The 27772-nt window shown below is 38.0% G+C and overlaps 1 protein-coding gene and 1 long non-coding RNA gene across 3 annotated transcripts in view; one reads left to right on the plus strand and one right to left on the minus strand.

The window, feature by feature from the left end:
* CDKAL1 (CDK5 regulatory subunit associated protein 1 like 1) overlaps positions 1-27772 on the plus strand; it is a 390319-nt gene that overhangs the window by 296533 nt on the left and 66014 nt on the right. The window contains exon 13 of one of the 2 annotated variants that reach the window (XM_061449582.1): positions 5553-5615. The exons of the other annotated variant lie outside the window; for it this stretch is intronic. Coding sequence (XP_061305566.1) covers positions 5553-5615 — 63 coding nt within the window. The remainder of the gene's footprint in view (positions 1-5552; positions 5616-27772) is intronic. 2 annotated transcript variants of the gene reach the window in all.
* The window catches only part of LOC133267334 (uncharacterized), a 957532-nt gene continuing 937413 nt past the window's right edge, over positions 7654-27772 (minus strand). Inside the window, exon 3 of the long non-coding RNA XR_009742747.1 lies at positions 7654-7829. This is a non-coding gene — a long non-coding RNA (uncharacterized LOC133267334). The remainder of the gene's footprint in view (positions 7830-27772) is intronic.

Genomic DNA, 27772 nt, shown 5'->3' on the forward strand with positions numbered 1-27772 from the left:
TTGGGTGACATGATTTAGTTTGAGGTGTCCCTGCCCATGGCAGCAGGGTTGGAACTTGATGATCTTAAGGTCCCTTCCAACCCTAACTATTCTATGATTCTGTGATTTCTAAACTTAACTTTTGTCTCATGTCCCTGAACTTGTTTAAGTGCTACAAACTAAGGATTATGGTTTTAAAATTTAAATCAGTGCATGACTGAGTCATCAAAGCCTCTGCCTCTGTAAAATGTGTGCATGCGCACACATATCTATTACGGAAGCTTCTGTCCATAGTCTTGTGTGTTGTAAATTTAGGAGGACCTTGCTGGGCTCCCACAGACTCCAGCATGTGAACAGTTGTACACAGCAGTGATGCAGGCAGCACCGTTTACCCAGGGAAAGTCCTTCCTTCTTCATTAATAGGGTACTGCTTTACACTTCCCCAGATGGCCTCCTGCTAGTGCTGTAAAAAATCTCAGCTTCATACACCACTGCTTGCTTCAATGCACAAGTAGGAAACTCTCTGCAGTTCTCAGATTGAGGCTGTACTGGTCTTAGTTAGTTATGATACTTATCTCAAGTGATACGTGACTCTAACTGTCCTTTTGGCAAACCAATACTGGAAAAGTTTATGGAGGAATAGTGTATCTCTGGCCTGCATGTCAAATGCTCTTGCTCCAAAAGTATATACAGCCAGAGTGAACAAGAATATTGCAAGTAACCCACTGCCAAGAGTAACTTGTTTTAAGGAAATGTTCTGTGGTCACTGAACATAGACTGTATCAGTGGCTCCTATGACTGGAGTGTTGGAATGGAAGGTTACAGGCTCTTTAGAAAAGACAGGCCTGGCAGGCGGGGAGGGGGAGTTGCCCTTTATGTTAGGGATAGGCTGGAGAGTATGGAACTCTGTCTGGGGACAGGTGAGCAGTCCACAGAGAGTTTGTGGGTCAGGGTTAAAGGGAGAACAGTGATGGGAGGCATTACTGTGGGGATCTGTTACAGACCGCCTGCTCAAGGAGAACCTGCGGATGAAGCACTCCATAGACAGATAGGAGCAGCCTCATGCTCACAGGCCCTTTTTCTCATGGGTGACTTCAACCACCCTGACATCTGTTGGAGGGACGTTACGGCCCGGCACAGGCAATCCGGGAGATTCCTCGATTGTGTGGAAGACAACTTCCTTCTGCAAGTAATAGAGGAGCTGACAAGGAGAGGTGCCATGCTTGACCTCGTGCTCACCAACAAGGAAGGGCTCGTTGGAAATGTGATGCTCCAGGGCAGCCTTGGATGCAGCGATCACGAGATGCTTGAATTCGAGATCCTCAGGACAGTGAGAAGAGCGTGCAGCAAGTTCACTGCCCTGGACTTCAAAAGAGCAGACTTTGGCCTCTTCAGGAACCTGCTTAGTAAGGTTCCATGGGATACAGCCCTAGAGGGCAGGGGTGCCCAAGACTGTTGGTTGATATTCAAGGATCACCTGCTACAAGCTCAGGAGTGTTGCATCCCAACCAGAAGGAAGTGCAGCAGGAGGGCCAGGAGACCTCCTTGGATGGATAAGGAGCTCCTGAGGAAAATACAATTGAAAGAAGTGGCTTATAATAAGTGGAAGCAAGGACAGGTGGCATGGGAAGAGTACACGGATGTTGTCCGAGAAGCTAGGGACCAGGTCAGGAAAGCTAAGGCTCAGAATTAAACTTAGCTAGAGGTATTAAAGATAACAGGAAGGGATTCTACAGGTACATAGCAAATAAAAAATAGACTAGGGAGAACATAGGCCCCCTCAGGAAGCTCTTGGGAGAACTGGCTACACAGGATTTGGAGAAGGCTGAGGTTCTGAATGACTTCTTTGCCTCGGTCTTCACTGGCAAAGGCTCTGACTGCACCACCCAAGTCTTGGAAGGCAGATGCAGGGACTGTGAGAATGAAGACCTTGCGCCCACTGTAGGAGAGGATGTGGTTCGAGACCATCTTAAAAATCTGAACATGCACAAGTCCATGGGACCTGATGAAATCCATCCGTGGGTCCTGAAGGAGCTGGCAAATGAAATTGCGAAGCCGCTGGACATCATGTTTGAGAAATCACGGCAGTCAGGTGAAGTTCCCGATGACTGGAAAAAGGGAAATATAACCCCCATTTTCAAGAAGGGGAAAATGGATGACCCGGGGAATTACAGAGCAGTCAGTCTCACCTCTGTGCCTGGCAAAATCTTGGAGCAGATTCTCCTGGAAGGCATGCTAAGGCACATGAACAACAACAAGGTGCTTGGTGACAGCCAGCATGGCTTCACTAAGGGGAAATCCTGCCTGACCAATTTGGTGGCCTTCTGTGATGGGGCTACAGAACTGATGGACAGGGGTGTAGAGCAGTTGATGTCATCTACCTGGACTTGTGTAAAGCGTTCGACACTGTCCCACACGACATCCTTGTCTCTAAATTGGAGAGACATCAATTTGATGGATGGACCACTTGGTGGATAAAGAACTGGCTGGATGGCCACACGCAAAGAGTTGTGGTCAATGGCTCAGTGTCCAGCTGGAGACCAGTAAAGAGTGGTGTCCCTCAGGGATCGGTGTTGGGACCGGTCTTGTTTAACATCTTTGTCACTGACATAGACAGTGGGATTCAGTGCGCCCTCAGCAAGTTTGCCGATGACACCAAGCTGTGTGGTTCGGTTGATACCCTGGAGGGAAGGAATGCCATCCAGAGGGACCTCGACATGCTTGTGAGGTCGGCTTGTGAGGGGGAATCAGAATGCTAAAAGGAAAGAGCAGGAAGACAGGAGAAAGAAATGCTAGACTGAGCCAAGAAAGGAGAAATAGGAGTATGAAGCTGCATCAAGGAAAGAAATTCTGGAGAGATGCATGTAAACAGGCAGTTTTTCAGGGACTGAAAAAGTCCACTGGAGGCAATAAAGGAGAAGGAGCTTTTGGGCTCCTTATTTTCCTCTGCAACATCTGGACATGGAGACATGGAGCATGCTTTATTCTGTGCTTACACTGCTTAAAGGTGAGGTGGGAACCATGATTTTTCTTCTTGTAAAAAAAACAGTGTGGTTAATGCCTGTTGTGTGAGTTGAAGGGGTAACCGTTATAGCAGCAAGAATTCCCTGTCCTTTCCATAGTCTCTGTATTTGAAATAGTTTATATTTCTGGTTTTTAGAGACCTCAGTTAAGCTAAACTCATTATTCTAGAATGATAGCAATTATCACTAAGCAATCTTAACTCTCTGCTTAATTCATTTTTAACTCTGTATTCAGAGTTCCTACAAAGTAGTGAAATGGTGGTTTGATTTAGGTCAGATAAGTGTACAGGGCATCCTCAGAATTTTGGGGCAGCATTTCTTCATGCGCATGTCCATAAGTATCATTCCATGTTCCTCTGTGTCGTGAATTTCAAGCATTTCCCCTATCTGGAGCACTTTGATTTTGTACAAAAAACAAAACTTGTACCTTTTGTGGAAAGGTAAGTAATAAACCATAATTTTCTATAGTAAAAATTGAAAGACTATGTCAGTGTGTTGTGTAAAGGAAGCCATCTTCATTTTGTCTAGCTGAGCATGTAGTATTTTTGGCCAGAGACTGAGGGCCAGAGGGTTTCTGTCATAATAGTTTTGAGTGTTATTAAAGCTATTCCAATAAAATTACTCAAAAAAGCTTCTTGTGCAGTCAAAAAGGATACAAAAGAAATCATCTTCCTTAAGAAAAAGCAAGAATTAGGCTTTATTTTGATTGTGTGGGGGTTTGGGTTTGTTTGGTTTTGTTGTTTTTTTTTTTCTAAAATATATAAATTAGTGGAGGATTCCAAACTAAAATGCTTTTGTCTACTTCTTGCATGATTCTACATTAAACTAGGTTTTTAAGAAACCTTTTTAATAAGAATTTTGATATCACTTTTCAATTTATCATTACATTTCTCCAAGTCCTTATTGTAGTATTGTGATCATTCTCACTGTGTATAACTGTACTACAAAGAAAGAAGTCATTGTAAGATGGTGATGGAATTTGGGTTCAGTTACCTGATGCTTTCATTTGAGTGTTGGGTTTTTTTCCCCACTGGAAATAAAAGAGGTATTAATGGGAGTTAGAGGGTGAAGGTTTCTCTACTAAGGGGGATCTTCTCTTTGGCAAAGGTATGTTTGATTGCTGAGAAAGTGTATACTAACAGAAATGTCTTTAATATCGCTTCTCTTAGTTTTAAAGCCTCTTATTAAGCTCAGAGAAACAATTCCTGTTAGTTATTACTTACAGTAATTGAATAGAATGATCTATGGCAGAAGTCACCTCATACTGAAAACTAAATATACTGTTCTTGTTTGAAGAGGGACAGTGAGTAAAAAATAATTTTCTGGACTCTTTAGTGGTCATACCTTAAACATAGGTAGGGACCTCACAGAAGTAGTAATATTAATCTGATACCTTTAATGACTCAGAAATATCTAGCTCTTGAAAATTTGTATTAGTAATTAAAGTTCTTTTATGGCTAAGTTGCTGCATAAGAACATTTTGCTGAAATTAAAACTTTGTAAGGAAAGGAAATGCACAGTTGATTTTGCAGAATGAAAGGTTACTAAATTATCCTATAGTTTCCAGAAGTTAAATACTGCAGTCATGCTACTGTCTATTTAGTTCCCAGCGTGCTGGAAACATGAACAGAGACTACCAGTTTAGTTGGAAAACTACTTTATAAGAAATAATGGCTAGAAAAAGATAATAGTACAGACTACAAGCAAGGAATTCTTGCAGTTGCCTCCCTGTTTGTCACACGTTTTCAAATGCACAATGCTTTGCCTTCCCAAGCAACGAGATAAGTCAACAAAGATTCTGACATAATAAACCTTTGAACTTATTTGTGACTCATCCCTGCATTGATGAAATGGGTTTTCTCCTCTCCTTGTCCTCTTCCATAGGATGCAGCTGAATGTATTTAACGTCTGCTGAAATCACTGAAAGCACTATCATTAATTTCAGTAGAAGCTGGATTAAGCACATTTTGTCTTTGAACTTTGCTCTTAAAAGGATTCTTTTTTTTTTTTTTCATTTGCCTTGGCATTAAATGGCATACCACCTATTTCTTTTCCACAGTCAAGGCAATGAGAGTATCAGCATCAAAAGAAATCAAAAAATAATGAATTATTTCTCTTTAAACTTACCTCTTTTAAACCTAATATGCTATTAAGCAAGACTGCATGTACATGCTAGAATAATAGACAAGTCTTTGCAAGATTGAAGCCTAATCTTCAAGTTTTGTTATCTGTATTCTAAAGCATTATTTATAATTTACTGTGCAGAAATTAAAACAAATCTTAATTGTTTACACATTCCACTGATGTTCCATAGATTAGTGTTTATTATTTATTAAGGATATGTTCTTAACATTGTTAATATATATGTTAATTATTTCCTGTGATATTTAATATCCCTAATCTGCATACACTGCTCTTCATACCTACAGTTCCATTAACAAAGTTGGGAGAGAATGTGTTTGTACCTGCATACAGCTTTTTAAATCAGTAGTGTCTTTCTTTTTCCTTTAACTTTTCTAATACGGTTTATTTATTAATACTACTTTTCAGAAAAAACAGCGAACAAAGGATCTGTCCCAGCTGTTTCATTCATACAGTCCATATGATCATAAGGTAAGAAAAAATATACTACCTACATTTTTTTGTTAAGACAAATTCCAAACATTCATGTTAACTATGTATCATGTTTAATTAAAAAATGAGAGGAAATTATAAAGTTGAAAGTGCTAGGGTATTCATATTACTTGAATTATGCTATCACATGAATATTTCTTTGTTTCTTCAAGTTAAGCTTTAGAAGTTGCATTTTCTGATTTGTAAACCCAGTGACTCACATGAAGCTCATAGAAGTATAATTTGCAGACTCACACTAAATCTTGCAAAGTGACTGTATGTGTTATCAGATTCCCCTATTTTTCTATTTACAAGGTGTGTTACCCTTTAGTGTGTTGCTTATCCTCTTGTGTCAGTTAGGCCTGAAATACATGATACTGATGAATTATCTATTGATTCTGGAAGCATCATTGGAAGAGGCTGCTTTGGTAACAACCTGATGGTTGTCTGGGGGGAAGAAGAAGAAATGTACATCAACATTATAACTTGATCCTTATTTGTAAAGTCTGGGAACCCTGATTAAAAAAAAAAAACCAACCTTGTTTATTATATCCCATACTGTAGGGTAAGAAAAAAGGTCACTTCCTTACAGACATTGCAGTATGAATTTAAAGCTGTTAAAAAAGATTTTTGGAGGACCAAGAGACAGAGATCACAGCATTTCTGTGCTGTAGCTATGTCATGGGATTTTTGTAGACATTATGCAAAATTAAGCAGCAGATTGGAGGAGAGTTAAGTAGGTTTGTAAATATTTTAGGGGAGTTCCTCCTATCTTGGATGCATTTTTGGGCATGAGTTTTTAAGCAAGTGAACTAAATCCCTTAGCAATTTGTCAGCAGCATGATTTACTGTCTTTGCTGCTTTTGTTTTGCAAAGCGTGTGTGATTTTGCAAGTATCCATTTTGAAAAGGAAAGATTTGAAATATTTTTTTGTTGGACATTCCAAAGGAAAGTTTTGAACTTTATGCTTTCTTTTCCTGGCTATATAACAAATAGCTTTACATTGGAAAAAATTAGCTAAGTTTTATGTTTGTGGGAAGAAGTTGGTAGAAGTGTGTGTATGTGCATCTATTTCTACTTATGATCTTATGCGTGTATACATGTAACTACACATTTGTCTATGAGGAAGAAATATATTGTGTAAATATTAATGGATTAAATTTATCAGGTAAGTTGTTGCCATGAGAGTTCTATAGCTACCAGCAACTTGAAAATGTACGGTTTGGAAAAAAAAAGTCAAGCAAAAGGTATATTATATAATTTTAATAATGATCTAGCATTTCAAGTTAAATCCATCACTTCAAAGTGTTTTTATATAGATGGACTTGCACTGTTTACAGGGATTGGTAAAGCACATATTAAGGACCTGTGAAAATTGAGAAACATGAAGAATAAAGGAAATCAGTGTGACAGAATTTTGAATGGGATCATTGCCTTTTTGATCTGAAGCATTTTAAAGTAAATGTAATAGTAAGTCAATTAAGATCTAATAAGGAGAAGCAACTGATGAACCAGAAGCTTTGATATTCCTCTCTGTGTCTAAATTCTCATGTACCAAACACTTTTCATTCATAGTACAAGGAAATTCCATTATCCTTTTATTAACACTTTTAATGGAGATGGCCATTTGTAACTCCTGCTGCCTTCCTGCTCATATCCTTTGTGGCATTATATCAAAGTATCCTCAAATGGTTTTGGCTTCAGTTGTTAAGACTTATGCGCTCTTTACAAATTAGTCATCAGGCAATGTAGAATTGAATATAAATGCTCAGATACATTCCCTTTTGATCTTTGTTTTAGGACCTTTAATAAATTATTAAAAGTAGCACCATTGTTTGATGATTTTTGAAGCTCTACTCTTTTGTTGCTTCCAACCACATTCTGCATATATATCTGAAAGTAAAAGACGAGAAAAAGGACAAATGAAAGTTCATTAAAAAGATGATTTTTCCTTACAGTGAAAGTTTTCCTTCTGCTGAGTACATCCTATTTCTAGGGGCTACAGTAAATTCACTGCAGATTTCTTGCTCTGTGCTTTTTATTTGCACCTCAGCTGCCAATTTCAGAATTGTATTAGTTTTACTGTAGTTCTGTTTTTTTATTTAAATCATAGAATCATAGAATAGTTAGGGTTGGAAAGGACCTTAAGATCATCTAGTTCCAAGTCCCCTCTCATGGGCAGGGACACCTCACACTAAACCATGCCACCCAAGGCTCCGTCCAACCTGGCCTTGAACACCGCCAAGGATGGAGCATTCACAACTTCCCTGGGCAACCCATTCCAGTGCCTCACCACCCTTACAGTAAAAAACTTCTTCCTTATATCCAGTCTAAACTTCTCCTGTTTAAGTTTTAACCCATTACCCCTTGTTCTATCACTACAGTCCCTAATGAAGAGTCCATCCCCAGCATCCCTATAGGCCCCCTTCAGATACTAGAAGGCTGCTATGAGGTCTCCAAGCAAGCTTCTCTTCTCCAGGCTGAGCAGCCCCAACTTTCTCAGCCTGTCTTCATACAGGAGGTGGCCCAGTCTCCTGATCATCCTCGTGGCCCTCTTCTGGACTTGTTCCAACAGTTCCATGTCCTTTTTATGTTGAGGACACCAGAACTGCACGCAATACTCCAGGTGAGGTCTCACGAGAGCAGAGTAGAGGGGCAGGATCACCTCCTTTGACCTGCTGGTCATGCTCCTTTTGATGCAGCCCAGGATACGGTTGGCTTTCTGGGCTGCAAGCGCACACTGAAGCCAGCTCATGTTCATTTTCTAATCGACCAACACTCCCAAGTCCTTCTCCGCAGGGCTGCTCTGAATCTCTTCTCTGCCCACCCTGTAGCTGTGCCTGGGATTGCTCTGACCCAGGTGTAGGACCTTGCACTTGGCATGGTTAAACTTCATGAGGTTGGCATCAGCCCACCTCACAAGCGTGTCGAGGTCCCTGTGGCAGAAGAGTTGATTTTCAGGGAAGTTGTTTGCTGTTTCGTAGATAATTTTCAGTAAGCTTGAAAAGAAAATGTTATAATGGCTTTGTCAAAGTGTTGGTGAGGCAGGATCATGGCACAAATGACATGAATTACTGGCTTCTGGGATTCTTAGTTGGTTGATTAAAAGGTTTTTCTCTGAAAACCTTTCTAGAGTAGAAGAGACATAACCTTAAAGGATAAGTTGGAGCTTGGTAGTAGTAGTTAAACCATGTAAAAGGAAGCTTGTGAACTAGAGTGTCTGGAACAGGACTGTCTGCTGAGATTTTACAGTACTTCGTCCTTTTATGGTGGGATATCTTACAGAAAACAGAAAAATCAGTCAGATAGTACTCTTTCTTCCAAGTTCGTGAGTCATGCATGAAACCAGAAAGTGATGTTTTGATGGAGAAACTATACAAGCTTTACTAACCTTATTTTTATTTATGTTTAGTCAGGCGACCAATAGCTATTAGAAATAGTAGGTATTCCTGGAATTGTTTCCTCAGTATATATGCGTATCTAGTGTAATTTACTGCATCCTGAATGACATCTTAAATGTTTGTGGTTCTACATTCCCAGGTGAAAAGCCAGCTTTTTTATGGAGGGGGAAAGCAAGGATTTCCTTTTCCTTCCACTTCCAGGTGTGGAGTCTTGTATCTAGTGAGGCCTTGATTCAGCAGCAGGAGGGGCAGAGCTTTTAAATTCTTTTATGCAGAAGGGATGGAAAAGTGGGAGATGCTCTGCCTCTGCTGATAGCAGGGGAGGAGTAGTTGGTCTGCTGTATTCTCGAATGTCTAAATATGTGTAGTTTAGCATCTAGTGGTCCTTCTTATTGTTCAGATGAAACCATACAACAGCAAATCTCAAAAACCGCCATTTGTTTTATACTTGTCCTATCCAGGGGAATCTGATCCTCTTCTCTTTCACCTGTGCCACCATAGTCCTTACAGAGCCTCCAAAGACAGAACTTGTCTTTCAGCTACAATGCCACTGAAAAATCTCATAGTACCATCAGTCTTGAATACCTGGTGAATATATTGAATTCTTGATGTCAGACACATACAGAAAGACCATGCCAATTTGTTGTTAAAATGAATAACTTATAAAATTTGTTCTTTTCAAAATTAAATAATTATTCAGGAGATGTTGAGTTATATCTTGATTATGAAAGCTGTTCCACATGGATGTTTGATTACCATTTGCTCATACTTACTTCAGTTAGCATATATAAAAATATATAGAACTCTACTTGCAGATGAAGCCATTCCTTCTTCTGACATACTTTTTCCTGTGTTTATGTAGAGTATGTGTTTATTAGGAGTATGTGTAGTGTGGCTTTCTTGAGAGTGAAATTCTGACTGTAGTTATCAATAGAACAGCTTTTCCACTTAGAGTTTATGTTTTTCTAGGATCATCAGAAAATAAGATAAAAATTACATCCTTATAAAGCTGTACCAACAGGTTGAGTGATTTAAAATTAAGAACAATATAGTTGAGGAGTGCTCTTTTTGCCCTTAACTATAATCTGACAAGTTTTCTATTAGCTCATTTAATGGAAGATTATGTTTGCACACAAGTAATTTCTGCTCTCTTTATTGTGTGTACACTGCGTGAGGTTCCACACTGCCCGTAGCAAAAGGTTTACTCTGTCTGCAGTGGATGTTTAACTCCCTTAGTATCTTTCTCCCAAAAGACATTTGCCCTTTAAAACCTCACCCATTTTTTTTTGGAAAGCTGTCAAGGCAGTTGTGATAGGAGGTTAACTGGTCAAAACAACAGGTTTGAGAAGCTTATTACAAGCTTCAGGATCCACTGTGTAGCACGTGTCCAAATTCAGCAGCACAGAGCCCTAGTTCCTTTTCTTCTTTTTGTCCGATGGGTTAAGTATTCAGCCTAACCCTAGAGCAGTTGTTTGAAACTATAAGCCTCAATTTATGCACTGAAAAGGAATGTTTTTACATATAGTAAACACAGTATAGGAGAACTACTATTCATTTTGCTGCTGTGCCTCATTGAAGAGGATAGCCAGAGACCTTAGCGCATGTCCATACATGCCTCTGGCAGCCTTCTGCTATTACAGTGAGAAATCCTCTGAGAGTTGTACTTAAAACTCAGCTCTGGATTCATTTCTGCCTTTTGCAATCTGAATCTCTTGCTCAACAATGGGTCATGATCTCTGAAAATGTAAGGCCATGTCTTAGAGCATTAGTGATTTAGCGTATACTGTCTCCAGCTGAGTAAGAAATAAAGTCTGTGTGATTTGAAAAGAGGTTTTTGAGAAATGTTTTTCCAAGTTGAAAGTGCTCAGGTTTAAAAACATAAATTTCTATTTCAAAATTTACTCTGATGCAATACTACTAAATAATTGTAAACTCCTTAAGCCTCATGCTTTAAAATGTTCTTTTTTTTATGTGTTCTGGAAATGTTAAAACACTGAAAAAACTAAAGCCTCATAGACAGTGTCTGTGTGACAGCTAAGTTTTTGGACCATTGTATTAAGATACACAGTTAAGTAACAAAAAGCTTTCTTTTTTGTTTGGTTTTTGGGGGTGGGGTTGGGATTTTTGGGGGGGGGGGGTGTCTTATTTTTTGGTTTTGTGGGGTTTTTTTTTTCCTTGGGTAGCTCTTAACCTGGTGATCAGGGGGTGATGTCTTAACCTGGGAGGCAGGGGGTGATGTCCTGTATTCTACTGGCTTTAATAAAGTTGATGCGTGCATAATTGGCTCAAGAAAGATTAATAACAAGATTATGTATGATCATCCTAAAAGTTATAGTTCTAATGGCTGCTGTCACAGGCTTACCACAATAATTGTTTTCAACCACTTACTTCAGTAGTTCAAGACTCTTGCTCCAGTTTTTAACAGATAATACCTAATCCAAGGTCGCCCTCCTTAAACTGTGGTTGTAGGGCTCCTCTTTCTTCTGCTGGGTTCAGTAGCTCCTCTGGAGAGTCTGAGGCATTTGTAAGTCAGAACAAATAAAAAATAATACTACCACACATTGAAGGATGCTGTAAGTAATGAAGGTATGAAATTGGTTTTGTAATGAAGCAGACAGGAACTGCTATCAAACAGGTAGGATCTCTTTTGGCACTGCCTGTGGAGGCATATCTGTATGGTCTAAGTGATTTCCATTAATGGTAACACAAAATATTAATCATAGCAGTTCCTGGTCTGGCACTGTCTTGAAATTGTCATGGGCACCTGTGTGAAATATGAAGTATCCAAAAGCAAGAGGAATGTCCCAGTTAAGGGATGAGACATTGGAGTGAGTTGGCTTCTGGTAGCAAAACCTGTCAAGTCCTGCATTCCTTCCAGCCCCTGTGTGGTAGCTGATGACCTCTGGGGACCGCAGGCTGTGACAGGGCAATGGAGGGTGCAGTGGTGGCACTGAGGACCAGCAGAATCGTCTTCACCCTGGTGAGGATTGCTTAGTTAAAAAGCAAAAACAGGAGGAGATGGGAAGTAAAGTATTTCTGCTGATTCCGGTTTTCCTGCCAGGGAGCCTTATTCCCTTTATTTTTCTCGCATGTTAAGAGAAGCTGGACATTCTATGCATCCCTCACAAATAAACAAAATGGAACAAAAGAAATTCTGATGTCTGCTAAAGAAACAACTCTAAAAATGCATGATGTTGGCTAATTTTCTAATGGCAGGCATCACCATGCGACTGTGTTATTAGATCATGACAACTTTGGTTTTGAAGATGTGTCTGGACTATGGTATGATGTGATTACATGAGACGGCATGTAAATGCAAGTGTTGGACACTAGAGTTGGAAGTGTTTCAATGATTGTAGTTTCTTAAAAGAACTAGTGAAAGACTAAACCATAGGTGCATCACTAAACATATCTAGCAGGTGAGATTTGCATCTTCTGGTAATCTATGCTAGTACCTTTTTAGTTGTTCCTGACCTCCCAGACTTTCCCATCTTCTACTTCTGCATTTGTTGCTGGCCATCTTTTATAGCCACTGGCATGAATAAGTTTTACATGTGAGGCATGGCAGCTAGCATATTGAAGTAAACCAGGTTTGGGGTCTGGAAATGGGAAATTTCAGAATAGCTGAAACGCACGAGCAATTCTTGTAATATTTCCTAAGGACAGTGCTGTTTCTCAGATTACTGTGTTTTGTAGGATGTGCATGTGCAATAGAAGTGCTGTGAAGGTGTTACTTTCAAGCCAGAAAAAGTGAAAGTAGTTTTGAGATACTGTGTCAGCCTTCAAATTTATTTTTGGTAATGACTTGGGTATATGATTCTGGAAAATAACAAAAATCCTTTTAACCCGCTTTCTATTTATTCCAGGAGCAGCATTGTACTAAATCATAAGGCAACTGTGAGGTTGCAATGCCTGTGATATGAGCCATAGTCTGAATTTCCTAAAGCAGGTGCTTTGAATTGTTCTTCTGTGAGATGAAAAGGATTTAGAAGTTATTGCTGAAAAGAGACGGAGCCTTTTGCTATCTCCTGCCTCCAAATAGATTTCAGGTTTAATTTAATAGCTCAGATGTCAGATATGACGACGTTTTATGGAAATATTCTTGTTGTAACCTGCATCCATTCTTTTCCTCGTGTTCAGAACTGCTTTTTGGAGGAGGTTACATAAAGTTGTTTTGTGCTCTTGATATGATGTGAGGCTTCAAAGAAGACCGCTGAAAGAGAAAAGCAGTTTCTAATTTGAAGAGTAATGCAGTGGCCTTGTGCTAATGGCACACTTGAACATTACTTGATGATAGTGAAGAAAATCTAATGGCCTGAAAAGCTCCTGCTTTTTCTTGACTTAACTCTTAGATGCATTGCAGTTAATGCCATCTCTAACACAGAGTGAGCTAATGTATAGACTGTTTAGAAATGACTGTTCAAATACCAGGAATTGTTTCTGGGTTCTGTAGGGAAAGGAGGAGAAACCAGAAAAGCAAAGCAATGAAAGGACGTGTGTGTTGAATATGCTGTGTAGAAAAAGACGTATCTGCTCTGTCTAAATTCTATAGCTGAAGTGTTGGGATAAAGACTTGCAATCTTATTTGAAGTGTATATGGCATCCAGAAAATGTAAAAACAAACAAACAAACGAAAGGATTCCTGAATTTCTTGCTGTAAAACCAGTGATTTATTGGTTTTATTTTACACAAAATGTATACGAACAGGTCATGTATATATGCCTTTGGTTAAAACTGTATTCAAAGGTAGTAACTTTTGCTGTAATTGGCTATTTGGAGATCTAACCCTGTCTGATGTTAACTGAATTGTTTGGGATTGTTAACCTTGATTATCAACCAGAAGGGAGGTGTTTCCTGGTTTAGGTTAAACAGGTATTTTTTCTATCTTTTTAAAATTACCTTTCTGAAAAACAGTTAACAGTAGCCTGTCAAATCACATTTGCATCTGTACACAGATATAATGCTATATGATGACGCATGGACTTGGATGTTGAACGAGGTTTTAGAGATAAGAATGTATTATTGAAATATCTTTATTAATGATCTTGAGAACAGTTTTAAGAACCAAGCTGATGTAATCCATTATATACCTCTTTCCCCCATGTAAAAACATCTGTATGGTTTTTTTCAGTTACATAATCATGAAAATAGCTATTATTTACATCACAGCTTTTTTCCTTGATACAGTATGCGAATGCTACCTGATATAACAGATTGCCTCAAGTATTTTCTAGCTCCAAAAGATACTGAAATATAAAATGGGAGACCAGTTTTATGGTAACATTAAATATATGCCATGTGAACTCAAGTAAAAAAAATTGTTTGAGGCACATTGATCCTCTTGCTATTTTCCAGAGAAAAGCATTACCTTTTGCTGCATGCCTTGTATCACTTATGTACCTTGTTCATTGTTATGTGGTACTGGCACAAAAACATGAAAAAGTTCAGGTTTTCCAAAATTCGTTGCTGGAAAACCTTGGTATCACAAAAAGTAAACAGGCCTGGTCCTGTTAAAATTTCTTTTAAGCTCTCTATTCTTGCATTGGCAGTGTGATAGAGTGTATAACTTAATAGTTCTGTGGTCATTCCATCATGGAATGGCTAGGGTTGGAAGGGACCTTAATGATCATCTAGTGCAGAAGCGCATGAGCGCGATGTCATGAGAACCCACCTGCGGACATGGTGGCAGAGTTCTTCACTGTTCAAGAATTTAAACTTTGCTCTTGACCATAATGTTCCTATGACCAAGCTCTTGAGCTTGCTTGTTTTTAATTAATTATATATGCAGAACTTCAAGTTTTGGGAACTTTGCTAATGGATATGCTAACTATCTTTACATTCTGTTCCATATCTTCTCACTAGAGAACAATAGCTGAATTTGCTCATAAAACTGATACAGTCTTTCTGTGTACTTAAACTCATTTACGTTAAAATTCTGGATGCTAACCAAGTTGGCATCAATGCTTTTATTACCAGATTTTGGGTAGTCTTGTTGTACGCAACTCTCGGGTATAGTTTTTACTTTCTTGCATGGAGTGAACATATTCCATTTAGTTTTCTTCTTCCTTATTCCTGTTTAAAAGCTTGTTTTAATGACGTTTTGATATAAAGCTGTGAAGTAAGTGTGTATTTTTTGCCTTTGTGTCTGATAATAGGAGAATGGAAATTTTGATCTTATCCTCTTAATCTTCTGCATAGCCTTACATACACACAAAACCCCATCATCAGCACTTTGATTTGAGATTGATTTCAAATATCCTTCAGAAACAATCTAGCATTTTTCGAGTAAATGAGGGAAGGATGGGATCACATTTTTCGCAAATAGTGACAGGTCAGGACTGGCTATAATTCCATCCTCTGCTGTTATTTAAAATCTTGAAACTAGAAACATTGTAATGATATCACAGAGATGAAAAGGCAAGTCTGAGTAAAGTGACTGTGTAAAACTGTAGATATAATTTGAACTTTATATTGTTCTACACAGGAAACTTGTTCTCTTGCTGTCAGCACAGCACAGTTAGGTCACTCTCAGCATGTGCTCCAGTGCTTTGCTTTGAAGGGCAGCTAGAAGAGGAGTCTCGGAATCTGCTATGTGGTCTTTGCATAGTTAATCTAGGTGACTGTCACCTGCAGCAAGATACCTATCTGTGACGTTTAGTGTGCTTACAAGTGTGCTGTCAGTGGTCTTGCATTCAGTCTCATGTAGATTAGGGTAGGCTTAAAAGCCTTCCAAACCTAGTTCAAAAGTGGAGGCTCAGAGTCCATAGACTTTGAGTTCACTCTGCAGTGCAGACATACCATGGAGGTTTAGGTCCCAGTTCAGGGTAGAAGAAAGCATCTCTAAGACATAATCTGATTTCAGCTGTATTTGAGCTTTAATGTGTCAGAAGGAAGGAGGAGTGCTGTCAGTAGGAAGGGAGGAACAAACCTGGATTTTGTTATAAATGCACATTAAAAAAGCATTTTTCATCCCTTAAATATTACATAGGGTTTATATTATTTTTCCTATGTAGTTTGGTATTTTATGAACACAGAATAGTTTTCATCCAAAATACTGTATCCATTCAAAGATGAATAAAATCAATTATCCATCCTTCGATGGATTTTTTTGAGGGAAAGGCTCCAGTCTGAGGGGCTTGTATGGCAGCCATCTTCTCTGGAATCTACTTCATCATTTGAAATTTTGGCAAAGATTCCAATGTGGAAAAAACCCACACCCCACGCCAAAACATTTTTCCAGGAAGCTGTAGCTTCTTCCTGTAATTCTAGAGGCTGCCTCTATTTGATTTGCAGCATCTGAAGTATAAGAGGCTTGTGGGGCCAATGGTGAATTTAAGGTTTGTTATCTCTTGATTCATCAGGATAAAAGTGGGGGATTTCTATCTCCTTAAAGGAACAAGAGCACTAAAATTTCTTAGTGATCACTGTGCCATTTTCTAATATTACTGAAAGCAATCAAAAGGTTGGTCTTTAAAGGTGATGTTTTAGTTCATATAAATGCTGCTTTAGGTCATGTTTAATTTTTTCTTTCAGACATCCCTCATACAGTCATGGTAGTTATAATTAGTCATCTAGCCTTGTAGAAAAAGAAATGGATTTGCAAGTAGTTGGCAAAGGTCTTTAAAATGTAGCACAAGATTAATTTTTTCACCCCCAAAGCATATTTCTGTGAAATTTGATATATGTAGCACACATAAGAGGTGTTGTGATAAAAAACTTCAGGTTGCAAATACAAGCAGTCATGCTGACAAATCCTTTATTTCATACTGTCATGCTTTTTCCAGGGAAAAAAATACCTATGTGTTCCTGTTGCTGTTCATTTTCACATCGCATTTAATATTCCTATGGTAAATTATGCTCCTTCATGCCTTTTATTTTTACAAGCTTATTTTTTATATAAAAGGCCTGCCTGGTACAAAACTGTACGAGACATAAGCAGTTGCCGGTTTATGTTGCAAACCCCAAGCTTGTTTTACGTAGAATTTTTGCTGAAAATGAGTAATATAAAGCTAAAAATATGAACCATTTGTAAGTCCTGTGCAGGAACAGACACTAAATACCAATTCACATGTCAGACAGACAGTGGCAGCTGCTTTGTTTATGTATGGCACAATCCCATATTAAATCAAATGGTAAGTGCACAGTTTGACAGATACTGTCATCAGTACAAACATTATTAAACTCATTAAAGAGCTTTCTTTTAATTTTTTTTTTTAAAGTACATACATTTGGCTTGCAGAGCCTTTCTCAGTCAGAGTCTACAGCAGTAAGTAATACATTTCCAGGTTTTTTTGCCTAACAAAGCCCGATGTGTTTCTGGCCATTCTTCAGGGGCAGTGCCATGATGTTTATGGCTTTCCCTACACATCGTGTGTTAGGGTCTATGACCAGAAATTCCATTTGAGAGCACATTGCTCTGGGTAGCAGTCAGTGGTCTTTTCATTTTGATTGATGGCTGTGGTTTTGCACCATCTGGCTTCTGATAGGCTGCATTAATCATATTCTGGACTAAGAAAATATAGTAGGGATTTTTTAATAAGTATATGTTCATGGAAAAGTGCATGTATATATGTGCTTGTGTATTTAATTCCTATAGGTTACAGCCATACAAAAGAGAGCAACAGTCCTGTCATACAGCTTGAGTTGAGATAAATGGATCTTTAAATAAATCTCTATTTACAAATACCTGTATTTTGGTTTTACTGCTACTCTTTTAACTTTATTTTATTTTGCTTTCTGTCAGCTGTTTGTAGTCACTGCCTCATGTTGCTTTTCTGTTAGGGACAATGGACTTGCCTAAAGAATCTGAGGTACATCTCAACTGGCTTAAGTAAATCTTAAAATTTCTCATTTTCCTGCTTTGGTGATATGCTGAAGTTCCTTGCTTCTTTGTAAACGTAGCTTGAGATAATGGTTTCTGAAACAAAGTCTCATCAGGTTGTAAATTCTGTAAGCACAGAACATCTTAAAATTGGCATATTTAAATTCACATCTTGAGGAAAATTTAAGAATCTTAATTATACATACAATAGACAAAAGTCGTAATAAGTAATAGTGAAGGCTTCTAATAGAGTTTGGCAATAGCATATTGAAGATACTGTATTGTTGGATTAGCAAAACTAATAATCTCCCAATACTTACGTAGGAACTGATCAGTCAATATGTAGTTGATAAGTGTTGCAGATTTTTTTTTGTTTTTCTGGTTACTTGCAAGAAGTTACATATACTCTTCCTCATTAGGTTGCTTTCATTCAGTGATATTTTACAATATGACTTAAGGGAAAAATTTGTCCTATGGTTTACCCTGTCACGTTGGAGCCACGAAGTGGATGTTAGGTTTCAGAAGCTACTTAATCTTAACCATTTGAATTTTCAAAGACCACGGGATGAGAAGCTGCCCAGGATTCCTGTCTACCTATATTGCTATGTATATAACACTCCATGAAATGGTGAGCACACGACAATACTTCATAGTCTTAATAAGAAATGCAGTAAGCATATTTGCTATATCTCCAAGTCCAGCATTTACTGGTCATGCTGGGTGTGCTTTCTTAGGGGTTCCTCACCACTCAAATGGTACGGAAATATCACAGCCACCAATTTTTCGTTGGCAGTTAGAAATGGCATTATTGTTGGTTGGATTTGAGGGGGGTTTGGGGGGGTTTTGTTTCTTGTTTTGTTTTTACTTTTTTGCCCCATTTTCTCACTTCTCCTCAGTATTCCCATGAGCAGAGCTTGCAGGTACTTTGGACCTATTTAAAAAAATGTATTGTTCCCTCTGCTTTGCTTGTGAAAATACCTTAAGAATGAGGTAAAGAATTCCATGTACAACTTCTCAGGAATGTGGAGCAGCATTTGTCCATAACCCCACCAATTAAATCAAAATTTTCCTGTTCTTATTTTATTTCTGTTGAGCTTGATGATGCTTCTCTCCAGAGTAGATGAGGTTTATTTCAAGACATCTAGCATGAATTCTTTATAATTTTAAGCTGTACTTAGGGCTGAAAACTAATGGCATGTTAGAAGGCTGTTTGACATAGTACAGCAAGTAATGGTTCTTGAGGAAGATTTTAGAAAATTCAATCACTATACTTAATAAAGATACAAAGCTCCTTAGGGTCTAGCACTGAGAACACCCAGTCTTACATTTGTTCTTTTCCACAGTTTTATGCAAAACTCTGCTTTTTCTGTTTTCTTCTTCTAATGCATCTATGTTTTCTCGTACATTTATTTTAAAGACAAGATTTGTTTGTTTGTTTACAATTTCACAGCTTTTTAAAATAGACATCTGTGGTTGAGAGAATCATAATTCAGCAATAATCTGTGTTAAATTAAGTATAGATGCTGAAAATAGGATAAACAAAACCTGCTTAATCTTTATTACAAAAGCACCATCTTCATTTGTGTGCCAAGGAGGATTTTAAAAAAACAGCTGTGCCCTGTGTTGAATTACAGTTCTCTAGTAAGTCAACAACTGATCTTGAGTAATTTTGCTTTGCTCCTCCCAGGTATAGAACTCCCACATTATTTTGCCTGAGTCATTGTAATTATAGTTTACCTCAGAGACATTATGGAAGTTAAAAAGTTAAAGTCTTGCCAACAGGCATAAGCAGTATCTTCTGCTAGACTCCCTGTTGGCTATTCATAAAAGTGGGAACGTCAAGCTCAGAGGAAGCCTTCAGTATGGATACTGCTCCCCAGTGTTCTCATTATCCAACTTCCACCTTGGAGTAGCAGTATCACCATACAGGCTTGTGGGGCTGGAGCAGCCCAGTACATTGATAATAGCAAAGGTCTGTGGTGAAATGACAGTCATTTATAGTAGCACTCTGCAAGGGATCCTCTGACGTTTTCAAGCTATGAACAAGACATAGTCTGCATTACACTTCAAAATGTGGAGGAAAAAGTAAAATACATTTGCAGTTGTCTTCCTGAGAATAAAAAATCATTAATATTGTGATTTAAACACTGGGATGTGGTGTCAAAGGGTGAGTTCAGGGTCTGAAGATGGTTAATAGAAATCTGTAAAAACTGAAACGTTTATACTGTGGATCTCCTTTCATCTCTTTCCAAAGTTTTACATGCCAGCTTAGGAAAATTGCCCACGAAAACTTGTCATCAGCAGATACAGACTAGTAGTGTTTTCATCTGGTGATTTTCAGTAGGCAGCTCAACATGAAGAAACTGTATTATCATATTTTTTTCTGAAATGCAAGGCCTACCTACTCTTTTCAACTGAACAGCTCCAGGAAATCTTATCTTAGTCTATGCAGGTTTAATGACTTAGCTTCTTGAAGTCAATGCCAGTCAGTTAATTCTATAGAAATACGTGCTGCATTGCTCTAATGATGCTACATGTTATTTTATCACCACTTGTATTTTTTGTTTCTGTTTCAATATGGAGAATGGAGTTGAATTTTGGGTTGAATTTTACTTTCTCTTTTACTTTTACTGTCAATCCCTATGTTGAAAGAAATGTAAGGGGTAAACACGTAAATTTGTTGAGGTTTACCAGCTTCTATATGTGTATTCCATTCTTTATGAAGCTTTCCAATAACAAATCAGAAAACGGGATGAGTGCTTTCTAGAGCTGTTTCATATACTGGTGTCTGATTTTGCTGTTACGCTGTTAGTAACGTATCAAAGGATAATGCCAATTCGTGGTAGGATGTTTGGGTTCTGAAAGCAGATACCATTAGCAGTTGTTTGGGGTTTTTTTAATTCTGCTTGTTTGTATTTAAAAATATACAGGATTTGATAGGAATAATAATATGGGAGAGTATACTTGTGAAGATTCTTTAAATTCTTTCAAGGAATTCTTACTTCCGTGAGATTACATACAGGGTTTTGGTGCTTTTAAACTTCTTTATGAATATTGTCTTTGATTAATCCCTTTTCTTGTGATTTATGTAGTTTTAAGGGGATGGGGGAGGACAGAGAAGAGCCTTTTATCGATTATATTCTGTGGGTGTGTAGCATAAAATCCTCTGTTAATGGTTGGCAACTGTGTACACTGTGCAAGCTCTGTGTGTCTGGTAAGAAATTGGGCCTGTGTATCAAAACATTTCGTGGAAGTAGGGAATGTTAAAGTGCTTACTGTAAAACCTTTGTAATGCCTCATATCTAAATCAAAGTAATACAATTATTCATATTGGAAATATGATAATGTTATTGCCAAGAAACCTATTTTGCTCTTAATGATAGATAATATGCCATTATATCACATGCATATACGTCATTTCCATTGAGAATGCTTTCTAAATTATCTTTAGAAAGAGATCTGCTGTGCTTTGGTGTTTTGTTTTTTTTTTAACTTCACTACAACTTACCATGGTTCTGAGAATGTAATTCCATGGAAAGAAAAACCTAGAACCGAGTAGAAGAGAACATTAATTACCAATTAATATTTGTTCATGTATTGTGGGGGTGGTTGTGATTTTGGGGGAACAGTCTCCCCTTTCAGAATCTTGCCTAAATCCAGGTTCCACTGAAATATTTAAAATAAGGCGTCAGCATATTTTCTTCTGGAAAGGCAGATAGCTTTTAACTTCTAAGCTGGCACCTATAAATTATCTGGAATTAAAAATCACTAGCAGCTTTGCATTTCATAGGAAAAATATCAGGCATGCAAGGATGTATGAATGTACAGAGAAGGCTTGGCTGACATGTGTTTGTGTGTCTAAGTCAAATACCAGTCCAAAGTTACTGTTCTGCTGTATTTCCTCAGCGGCGAACAACAAAGTGACAACTGCTGTGGCACTCGGGCACCATCTGTCTTGTGAACCCTGCCATTCTGTTCTTGCCTGAATATGATAAATTTTACCTTATTTCTCCAAGAAATAAAAATAGTGCTTAATCTACAGTTCAAAAGCTGGATAAATTCCAAGTGAGGCTCTGTTAGTAGTGATATCCCTTGTCTCTGGGGGTGAAAATGTGGGCTTACACCTAAGTGTGTGTATATAAATATTACAGGTTTATTGCTGTGTGTGGTGTGCTAAGCCACGAATACCAGTCTGTATACAGGCATGCTATATAACAAAAGAATAGTTTTAACAAGCACAGTAATTTGTACCCACAGTAATTGTTTTTAATTTATCTAGAATTGGAGACTTTCATGGTATTCCAATGGTTATGGGGGATAAGAGAAATTAAGGTGACCTTATGTTTGTTTTCAGGATTTTGCTGGTGCTATGCTGTGAACGGTGTCTTTAGATGTTTTTTATTTTAATTTCAGCATAGTGAAAATTGAAATTACTGGATAATTTTTCAGATGCAACCTTCCTGTTTTCTTCCATGTAAACAAAATTCACTTTGGATAGGGTGCTTTCTTTCCAGAATGCCCAGTGAAGTTGTATTTTTCCAGCTGTCTTACTGTTGCTTTTTCCACTTTCAGACATTTTCTTCATCTTCAGTTTTGTTACTGTTTAACTGTACCCGTGGTATCAGCCCCTTAATTACTATGCTGCACCACTTTCACAGTTTTATACATTGGACAGCAACAAAAACACCTGAATGCCAGCTGGCTCTGTGCACCACTTTGTCTTACAAAGAGTCTAATGAATAGGCACTTAAAAATTGTAACCAAAAATCTGCACATCTCTGCAGAAATTTGAAGCACCTGCTTCAGTTTTTAATTTTAGCAATTCTATAAAGTCTACACAGTCATAGTCTTTCTGTCAGAGATACAGGATCTCCAGCATTAATTAAAACTACACTGTGCCTTGAGAAAAGGTGACCTCACATAAAAGACTTAACTATTTTTAAACACTTTATTTTAAGTAAGTGATACCCACACTGAAACTGTTTGCAGTGGGCATGCATAATAAAAGCAGTGTGTGAAGCCATGAATCCCAATTATATGGTGCTTGGTTTTATTTACCAAATGACAGAAAATTGTATTGAAGAACTGAACACAAGCTGTCTTACGAAATTAGAAGCCCTATATGTAAAGCAAAGAAAGCTTTTGTAATTGCGCAGCTATACAAAATGGAGCATCATTACCTTTATTAGTGACTTAGAGTTTTCACTGAAAATTTTGTGACTACTTTTTCATATTTGAAGTGTCTGTTTAGTATAATGAAGTGTTTTTCTCACACAAGTGAAAAAAATCCTTATTGTTCCTAAAAATTTAAAATAAAGAAGTTTTAATTATTTTATACAAGAATTGCTGGGGAGCAGATTGTTTTGAAAGATAAGAACATATGTTCTTAGATGTGATTTTCTTGCTCTGCATGCTCAGTTGTGTACCTACAATAGGTAGCATTCTCAGTGGAGCAAGGAGGGTGAGACATAGAGATGGTGCAGGGCTCTTTCAGTATCTCCATGAAAAGGCCTAACAACAATTGGCTGAATAAAATAGCCACTTTAATAAGATAGAATGGGTAGAGATATTCAGTAAATCTTATGTCCCTTCAGATGCTGATAACCCCACATTTGCAGAGCCTCATATGGAAAAAAAAAATAAAAGGAAGGAGGGGAGGAAGATTAAAAAAACACGAAACTGTTGTAGTCAATAATAAACATATAATAATAAACAGACTTTTTTGATGCCTGTCCCCTCACCTCAAAAAGTGATGTGAGTGGGGAAATGCCCTTGTAAATGTTGCGAATCATATAAACACTGTTTGTGAATACCAAGGTGAATGTGTCTTCAGATATACTTCGAGAGACTTATATATGAGAAAACCGATATGTGAAGAAATAAATGCTTAAAAAAATAAACCCCCCCCAAACAGTCCTGCTAAGCTCAATGTCTGCTTCACTAGGAGGAAAGACATAAATATTGTTTGCCACATAACGCTGAAAAGTGTGTGATGAATGTAGCAACTGTAAAACCTTTGTTGTTCCTTCAGCTAAAACAAACAGTGCGTAATTAGTTGGCTGCTTCTGCCTAATCCTAAATCCCAAGATTATATGTCATTTGAATCATTGTCTACCTGATTTTTACAGGCATGCTTCGGTTGTCTGAATCATCTGTGTGTTTGCATGCACCAAACCTCTGCAAAGCAGCAAAAGACAGTTAATGCTGTTCTCGCATACTGCATTTAGGTAGTTAAAGGGGAGCTTCCTGCTGTGCTTGTATTTCATTAACTTAAAACCATACCAGTGATTTCTGGATGTTTATGGGGTTTGGGTTGTTTTTTTGTCACAGCCTGCAACTTTGTACACTTGGCTTTATAGATGAATGTTAGTGTAATCGACACATTTTTCCTGAACAGAGACAGCTCTGTCTCTTACATGGAGCATCTCCTACAGTCAAGTACAATTAAGCTGGTCTCAGATTTGCATGTTATGAAGTTGTATGAGCTTATTCAAGCCAACAAAAAGAAGTCTGCCTTGCTAGGCTAGAGCATTGTTTGAGCTAATCTGCCTGCTTGAGTACATTAATGTTTTGCATATGGTTCTAAGAGATATGTGCAGCTGGGTGGCATAGTTCTGAATTATTGGAATGATTCATGGGACTGGTTTCCGTGCAGTCACCTTTTCCTTCTTTAATAGATGAATACAGCCTCAACCAGTAGAAATCCAAGCTTTCTTTGCACTGCAGCACAAGTATTGTTTGTTGTTTATAGCAAAGATCAAAGGATATATATTTTTTTTAAATAGCAGCAGGAACCACAGATCATAACTCACTGAAATTACTTCTCCCTCTTTTTAATCTTAGAACTATACTATTGTGGAGTATTTATTGTTTTATTGTGAAATGTAGATGTCACTGACTGCAGTTATGTTGATTCAGTATGGCCTTTTGTATGTTTTTTAGAACTACAAATGAGTGCATTTAATTAAAACCCACACGTTAGACCAGCTGCTCCTTTAAATGGAAAAACTCATAATACGGGAAAAGAAGCCTCCCCATGTTTCTGTGTAGAGAATTTTCCTCACAGGAAAATACTCAAAATGAGAAGGAGTGGTATAAATACACAGGTGGTATTCTGAAAGCTAAGAGGTACCTAAAAAAACCTTGATTTGGTTTTAGCAGCCTCCTACCAGACTTCTGTAACAATGTATGCTTCTCCCATGGAGCAAGGTTTTACTGTGCCAAAATCCTGACAGTTGGGGTGTCAGCGGCCTCATCTTGGTGACAGTTGAAGAAATAGGTGCCGGTAGCTAGAACGCAACATGATGGGAAATACATACAATATTTTGTGTTTTCGGGAAACAAAGTCAGTAATTGGTTTCCGTATTTCCTTCTTTTTTATCACCATATTCTGCCTTTGCTAGTTTCATTCTTGGGCATTAATAGAAGGAAGTATGACCAAGGGAGCAAAATTCAGAACTTTTCTCTGTAGCTCATGTTGTCTTTCATCAGCCAATGGAAGGTGGAGGACTGATTTCTTGTTTACCAAGATTGTGGGACTGCTCACTCGTTGGTGACTGGAGGGGTCTGGAAAGCTGTGTGTTTTCCAGGCAGAACCAGCACCCTACAGTAATGCACTTTGCTCTAAACACTTCTGTTTGTGCTCCATATTTGACATTCTCATACGCCTACTGCAGCCAGCTCTCTCTCTCCCCTTCAATAAGCACGTTTTCTGAATCCCTGTCGGCCATCTAATTCCTATGCTACAGGTAAGGAAGGAAAAAAATAAACTCTCCTTTATTTAAATTTAGCATAAATTTCATGCTTTGAATGAATTTTCCAAGTACTCTCTTGTAAACTTTTTACTCTGCCCATATTTTATTATTTCTCAACTCACCTCCTTATCTTCTGCCTTTTGTACTAAGAGACTTGACTTCTGTGCACACACACACACCATCCTCCCCATTTTAGTTTCAGAAGTTATGCTTGAGGAAGGAATAAGAAAAATACTTTTCCTCCCGCAGGTTATTCCCATGCTTTAGTGCCAATAATACCCTCCTACACTCCTGCTTTATGGGAAATTATCATGTTGGCATTGGGTCAGAGCAGATAGAAACTCTCAAAAGGGGGTGGGTGGTAGGGAATGCAGTTTCTAAATAGTCTTTTGCCCTCCCCTCTTTCCCCCCCCCCCCAGTTTGTAAATGATACTAGCATGTGTATTGGTGAATACAACCAGGGCTAGAAAACAGGTCTGTTATTCAAATCATATTTAAAAAATATGGAAACAACTTGGCTTGATTTATCTTTTCTTTTTCTTGGAGTAGAAACCATATGTTTTATCTTTGGTGTGTTCTCTCATACTTGCCAACTTCTGAAGCTGTAAAGGTGAATTTTTAGGGTGATTATGACTTAGGCCATTCAGTGCTTTAGTTTGGTTTCAAAAGAGACTTTTAATCAGAACACATGAGAAATGTTAAAAAAGGGTTGGAGGAGGGACTTGTCCTTGAATATATGTGATAGATATGTACTCCTTTCCCCTTGGTTTCCACAAATAATACACAGGAGAAATGTGATACTGGTAACATAGCTCAATTATTTTGTGTCCTGAGCTCCTGGCAGGAGAGCAATGAGAGCAAGAGTCCCACAGTTCTGTCTGCTGGAGGCTGAGTCTTCCCTTAAGATTCCCGTCTCTTTCATCTACCTCTCCTCAAAAGCTTCCTCTTATCCTCTTAGTGTTGAGTATAAATGAGGAAGAAGAAAGAAGTGGGATGCACACATTGGGGAAGTAGAAAGAGCGAGGAAGAACACTAAGCAAAATTCTGCATCAGAAGATTCCTTTCAAAAAAGTACTGTTGGGCTTTAAGTTAGCAAATCCTCTCTGGTCTGAAACTCAGGAACCTGCAACCTTACTTGTGTCCCCAGCACTTGTCAGTTTAGAGACCTGGGTGTTTCTTGCCATTCTTGTACCTTTGCTTCCCATATTAACAGTGTGTATTTATTGCTGTCTGTATCTATCTAAAAAGCATAGGAGGCCTTACTTTGTATCACCAGTTCTTGCAAAGCTCAAGAAGGAAGTAAACGTGACCTCACCTGCTCATCCCTGTTACTTTGGTTAGTTATTTCTACTAACAGTAAAGCCATGAGGTAAATTCCATAGAACTGTTTAGATTTGCAAGTACTTTTATATCCAGGTGTTTCCAGGGTATTATTCATTTGTTTAAAATAATAGCAGTAACACCCTCCATAGTGGGATTTTGAATGAAGCTGGTTATTAGTGGTATGGTGGTGCAATGCTATTAATCTCCTTCAAATCATGCTTCTTAAAAATTAGCTATATTGGCTTAGAGCTCAGACTGCCATTGATTACTCAGTACTGTTCATAACATGAACTGTAAGAGCTGAGTTGGATTTACAGATTTTATATCTTAAGGACTTGTCCTGACTACAAAAAGTTATCATCCTAATGTCTTAGCTCAGTTCAGCCACGTTCTTTGTGAATAGATACCCACATACAGAACAGTATCACAGTATCAAATAGTATCAAATGCAAGGGAGTGGAACAATTATGTCATGATAATATCTTTTCTAAATAGAAAGGATTGATTGCATTGGTAAGGAAGGTGGTACTGGAGCAGTCAAAGTCAGGCTTCTAACATGCAGAAACAGAAACGTTTCAGAAAAAGAAAGTGATTTTAATAAGACTATCAAATCTCTCCTCAATTTTATCATGCTTTTTCAGGAATTATTTTGATAGCAGCACTGGACTGCTGTAAAACTAGTCAAGGAACTGCTGAAGCTGGTATTTTTCTTAACCTTTGGGCAAATGCAGTGTAACTAATGCCTAGCACGGCTGCATGGTGTGATTTTTTTCTAAGGTGAATAGCACTATTAGTTTTTTACTTAGAACATTAACAGGGGCAGTTGTTTAATAGGTGAAATTTGTAAGTCTGTATAGC

Source organism: Pezoporus flaviventris, unplaced genomic scaffold, assembly GCF_033815535.1.
Source record: "Pezoporus flaviventris isolate CSIRO_AGI_PZ_B2104156 unplaced genomic scaffold, CSIRO_AGI_Pfla_v1 ptg000007l, whole genome shotgun sequence".
In the NCBI taxonomy this organism is placed as follows: Eukaryota; Metazoa; Chordata; class Aves; order Psittaciformes; family Psittacidae; genus Pezoporus; species Pezoporus flaviventris.